Raw genomic sequence first — 5,896 nt, 5'->3', positions numbered from 1 at the left:
AAATCAGTTAAATGACGAAACATTAGGTGTCTATTTACTTGTGACCACTCAATGTACATTGCACATATGATTATTTCATCAGTGCCTAGATTTAAGTATGTTAAAACCATTACATTAACAACAATCTTACTGTTCATAGGATTTAACAAATCTCCTGTTATCCATTACTTGAATGAGTTCAAAACTTACATTTTACTATATAATATAGATGTTTAATCACTCTTATGTGGATGGGATATTAAAATTATGTTGTAAACAGGATGATATCAATAATTAGTTATTGTTAATTAAGCACATAGCAGTGGAAAGAGGTTTTAATCCAGATGTTGTTGACGGAGCTGTCATAAAACTAAAAAAACAAAGATAAAAATATTAAGTTAAAACCATTTGCTGAAAAAAGTAAGAAAGAATGTTTAGTACTATCATATATACTTGGTTTATCTTGTCAAATAATGAAAAAATTTAAAAAACAAATAAATATTTTTCCGATATACAAACCGGTAAACAAAGTCAGCGAAATTCTTAATACAACTAAAGATAAAATTGATTTAACGGAAACATTTGGCATATATAGAATATTATGTGAATGTAAAAAAGTTTATATAGAACAAACTAGAAGAAATTTAAAATTCAGAATGAATGAACATAAAAGAAATGTTAAAAATAATAATATTACTATTTCACCTTTAGCAGAACATGTTAGTGAAACTAATCACACAATTTAATGGGAAAAAATTGTTATTTTAGCACAACCTGGAAATGTAATTGGTATGAATATACTTGAATCTGTTGAGATAATTAAATGTAAAAAAAAAAGTAGATTTGAATTATTGAATAAGGATGATGGACCTGATGGAAATGATGTCAGCAAATGGCGTGAAATTCTTTAATATGAAAATTGGTGTTTTGATAATTGTATAAATAAGTGTTATTTTTTGCAAAACATTACACTCGCAATAGTGTGAAATATGTACAGTGTATGGCATTGTTTTGCAGTTTGATCAAGCTTTTTTTACCTACTTTTTATCCTTTACAGTAAGTTATTGTATTTTAGTAATCTCATTTTTATAGAAATGTGTAATAAAATAATCTCTTTTTTTTTTAGTTGTGAGTTTTTAAGAGTTGAACATTACACACGTGCCAAAAAAATATTTTAATGTGTCCAAGAAAGTTCAGTCCCCAAAGTTTTACGAAAGAAGGTGGTGAGTGTTGTTATTCAGTGATAGGGATTAAACATCTATATTATATAATAAAATGTAAGTTTTGAACTCATTCAAATAACGGATAACAGCAGATTTGTTAAATCCTATGAACAGTAAGATTGTTGTTAATATAATAGTTTTAACATAATTATACATATCTATACATTGATGACATAATCATATGTGCAATGTATAGTGTCCACCCTTGTAAATCTCATGTAAGATAAAACTATAAGTATCATGTGTAAAATGAAATATTTTGTCAAGTTATGCTGGTGTCATAAAGTCAAACTAGTGAAACTGTAAGTTTTAATTATTGTATGATATTTAAATAAGCGTCCATTTTCAGGACGATTTAAGTATAAATGGTCAGGAAATGTAATTAACTAATAAGTTAATGTTTTATACTAACTGTATTGATTATAGTCATGCTAAGACAGGTTTATTCAATTTGTGCTAGCCCCACTTTGTGGAACTATGTTGCTATGGCTACCTCACATGGTTACCAACTAACATGTCCTTTATTTCAACTTCGTGGAAGTATTACGTCATCGTCTGTCATGGCGGCCTAGCAACGCGCCCTCTGATGTCAGTATATTACACTAACTTATGAAACACTCGAGTGTATATTACATGATTGTTTTGTAATACTCAGATGCATATTACAAAATACTTATGGGCGCTCAAGTGGGAGGATAACTACTAATAATGACCTTGAGTCTGTATTTTTTAACGATTATATTGTCCTGTGAATATATATAAAATATAATTTTAGCAGTTAATAGAAGTTTACCTGCTATTTGTCTGAATGTTTAATGAAAAGTTTTGTTTTATTTCATTGCATATAAGTAAAAAAAGGTAATCTATGTTTATTTGCGTTTTTTTAAAAATTTGAATTGAGAACTGAAAGTTCTTAGGAGATCATTTTTTGCGAATTTTGGTAATACGGCTCCACCACCATTTTTGTTTGTTTGTTCCCATAGAGTAGAGAAGTAGTTCAAGGCAAATGTGGAGGTTATTGTGGAAAATGCACACCAGACGTCAGTAGTGGTCTTCTATTAGATGTGGCACCTCCCTGACTAAGGTAAAAATCATACTGTAAGCGTTTACCATTAAAACTGCAATCTAGGACTTAAATAAAACACTAATGAATAGTTGTCATTTAAGTTGTAATCAATTTTTTTAGGAAGTTAAACTTTATGAATAATCTACACTTTATATATATATATATATATATATAATTTCAAATATGCTCAACGTGAAGAACCGAAACGGCTAGTCTATATTTTAATGAATAATGAAAATGATACATTAAAACAACTACTAAAGGTATCATCAAAAATTTAGGCAAATTTGAAAAAAAAATTAAGGCTATATAAAGACAGTAGTATTTAGGTTAAAAATAAACATTCCCCATACTTAGTGTCGTCGGTGTTTTTCGTTCCTTCGTCAAATGAAAATTTATATTTAACTTAATAATAAAAAAAAACATGAACATAATTATTACGTGAAGCATTTCTTAGACGTTTTGGAATTTTCGAAATTTCATCTTCAATAAGCTAGAGGTACAAAAACACATAACGGTAATTACACCAAAAATGTGATCTGTAATAAACAATAGTATACAAGTTCAATACAAAAAAGAAAAACAAGAGGAAATGAACAGTATATGAAATAAGTCATATTAAAATATAATTTAAATCAAATGAAAAATGTGTATCATATAGAGACGGAAGAAGAGTTTGTTTGTACAATGTCTCTCTTATCATAAGTTCAGTTGCATACTTAGCTGTTAACAGGACTTTAAAGTTCGAGAGAGAAATCGGATGTCCTGTTTCTGTATTGTGTTGGTAGATAGCGGAGTTGGGAGGGTTTGTAACTTTTCTTCCAGATTTTGTAGGTATACCCACATACTCAAATGCTCGTACTTCACCAATATAATAAGGCCTTCCAGTCTCCGCAGGTATATAAATACAGGATTTCGGCTTTCTTTGGGCCTGCGTGAGCGCCATTTGGGCTTGACTCGATTCATTGTGTGTTAGGGACAAATGATGTTAGTATATGGCAGGATGTATTGTATTATAATAATTATATACTAGCTGGAGTACCTGTCCCGTGTACGAAAGTAATGTAAATTCGTGATTAATGAAAAGTTGCTTCCCTTATATGTAATTGTGAAAAAAAAACCCCATAAAAACTGCAAAACACAAAATTTGCATGTGTCTCTGCATGGACTCAACAAATCTTCATGCCAAATGTGGTGAAGATCGATCAACAGAGGGCGAGGTAGTGGTAAAAATCGAAAAAACGCCCATAAAAACGCCCGCAAAACGCAAAACTGAAAATTTGTATGTACCCCCGCATGGACCTAATTTTGGTGAAGATCCATCCACACCCTGCGAAGTAATTACATAAACATACAACAGGCAGTACTATTACATTTATATAGATTATACTAATCTATAATATACTGTATAAATTTATATTCTATTATATATAGGTCGATAATTGTCATCCTGTTTTCCGATGGACCTTCTGTAACCTATAATTCCATTCATATACATGAGTCACTATACAAATTCAAACAAAGCAGTAATATGGTCTGAATGGTAATTGCCATGGAAACGAGAAGTCATTAGGTCAGGCAACAAATAAGAACCTTTACAGGGTTTTTAAGTTTTTTTTCCATCACCAATGGAGTAACCTAAAATAAAAAAGTTAAAAAAACATAATTTTATATACACATCACCGTTATAAGTGGCCTAACCGTATTTCTTTGGATTTCATGATCCAAGAGATGCTGATGAGCTTTAAATAGTCGAAACTGCAATCCACAGCAGAGGGTACGGCCAATCAAGGAAAGTATCAAGCCAATCGTCACATATTCTCTTTTCACTTATACTTTTGGTGAAAAAGAAAAGAAATCTGTAGCATATATATATATATGTGTGTGTGTGTAATCATTAAATAAAAACAATACCTGATCGGCTATATTCACTACTTGTTTACAAGTGTTTCATGCTCACGTGTAAGTTCTTAAGAGCAGAATATCATGACCTGTTAGTTCAAAGTAGTTCATCATTACCACTATTATTTAAAATGTGTATAACTCGGATAAAGTATGCCCAAATGTGAAAGACTTCAGAAAAGAACGAGAAGAATAAATTGCATAGAAGTGTTGTAAATCGACTTCTAATCCAATATATTGAGACATTTGCTTCGAAAAATGATGACACTCCAACAGCTCCAACACCTGATTGCTTTGGAGGTATCAGTCGTAAAAAAGAAGAATGATATTCAGGAGTGTTTAGTTGAAGAGGAACCAGATGTTCCTTCGGCTTCTTTCATACCAAAACCAAGTAAGTTTGAGCAGCCATCTGTCATGCTATCAGGTCCAAGAACGTCTCATTCCTCTGCCAAGTCTCTAACTGGAAACTCCGACTCTCTTTTCATTGATCTGAGTGAATTGCTGTTATCAGAAAATAATGTTGATCATTTATCAACTCAAGATAAGCTAAATATGAACTGTATGTTGGTGTCTTTTACCAACCAACTTCGAGGATTGGTCGTGGGAGAGATAAACTAGGGTAAAAGCACAAGGAATATTGCATACGCTTCAATCTTTTGCCTTTATTACAGCATTCTTATCTCGAAGAAGTCATTGTAGACCGTCAAAGAACTTACCATTAAAATTCAGAAGAGTGACTTGAACATTTATCATGCTTACACGGGTATTGATGTCTCCATAGACAGAATTCAGCGTTTCCGAGAAAACTTAGAGACCGAATTAGATACCGTAGAGACCGTTTACATATATGCTGTTGTACTGAATGAGAAAGTTGGAGGAATTGTAGTCATGGCACGTGCTGTGGGCAGGCAGTCATTCTGGGAGGATGCATCTGCTGAGACCCCCTTTAGTTACTTGAAGAATGACCAAGTACCTTTATAGGATCAGTTGCTCACTGAAATGGTCATTCAATTCAGTTCTAAACACAGAAACGTCTCTGAAGTTTTTGTATTGATCCCAGCAGCATTTGTGAAACTGTCGGGTGACGAGCTTTATGAAAGTTACTCCATGCTTAACTTCTGTAGAGAGGATATGCCCACTCCCTCTTCACTAGAAAGCGAAATGAAGGAGTGGAGACATAAATGGAGTGTAGCTGCAGCTGATGAGGCCCCAAAGAACCTTATCGAATGCCTTCACGCAGCAGACAAAGATTTGTTTCTAAATATCAATGTTTTGTTGATAATTGGATGCTCATCACTTGCACCAAGCGCTCCCACTGAGCGTTTCCTTTCCAGTCTCAGAAGAATTAAGACTTATCTTCGAAGTAGAACGGGTGAAGAGCGTCTCTCTCTGTTTTGTGTTTGCTGAATCAACATCACGATATTGATGTTGATATTGGAGCTATTTTGAAAGAGTTTACAAGAAGAAATAGAAGGCGCATATACCTGGGGAACATTCTGTTTGATGAACAATAATATGGGTCACTCAGAATAATTTATCTAGGCATAGGGAAAATGTGACCCGAAATTTATACTTTTGATAAGTTCCCACTGTAAAGTTTACTGTCGCTTTCTTAGTCCGTAATAAATCATGTTAAACTTATTTTAAGCTGTTTTACTCTTCATTAAGCCCAGCATGCTCGCCCTTTCAGCCGTGAGGGTGTTATAATGTGACGGTCAATCCCACT

The 5,896-nt window shown here is 32.8% G+C and overlaps 1 protein-coding gene across 1 annotated transcript in view; it reads left to right on the top strand.

Annotated features, from left to right (window-relative positions):
• LOC106460539 (A disintegrin and metalloproteinase with thrombospondin motifs 20-like) overlaps positions 1 to 5,896 on the top strand; it is a 138,647-nt gene that overhangs the window by 129,725 nt on the left and 3,026 nt on the right. The window contains exon 38 of the mRNA XM_022387283.1: positions 2,186 to 2,286. Within this exon, the coding sequence (XP_022242991.1) occupies positions 2,186 to 2,281 (96 nt within the window). The 3' untranslated portion in view covers positions 2,282 to 2,286. The remainder of the gene's footprint in view (positions 1 to 2,185; positions 2,287 to 5,896) is intronic.

This window comes from Limulus polyphemus, unplaced genomic scaffold, assembly GCF_000517525.1.
Source record: "Limulus polyphemus unplaced genomic scaffold, Limulus_polyphemus-2.1.2 Scaffold791, whole genome shotgun sequence".
In the NCBI taxonomy this organism is placed as follows: Eukaryota; Metazoa; Arthropoda; class Merostomata; order Xiphosura; family Limulidae; genus Limulus; species Limulus polyphemus.
The sequence above is the reverse complement of the archived record's forward strand: the minus strand, read 5'-3'. Positions and strand labels throughout refer to the sequence as shown.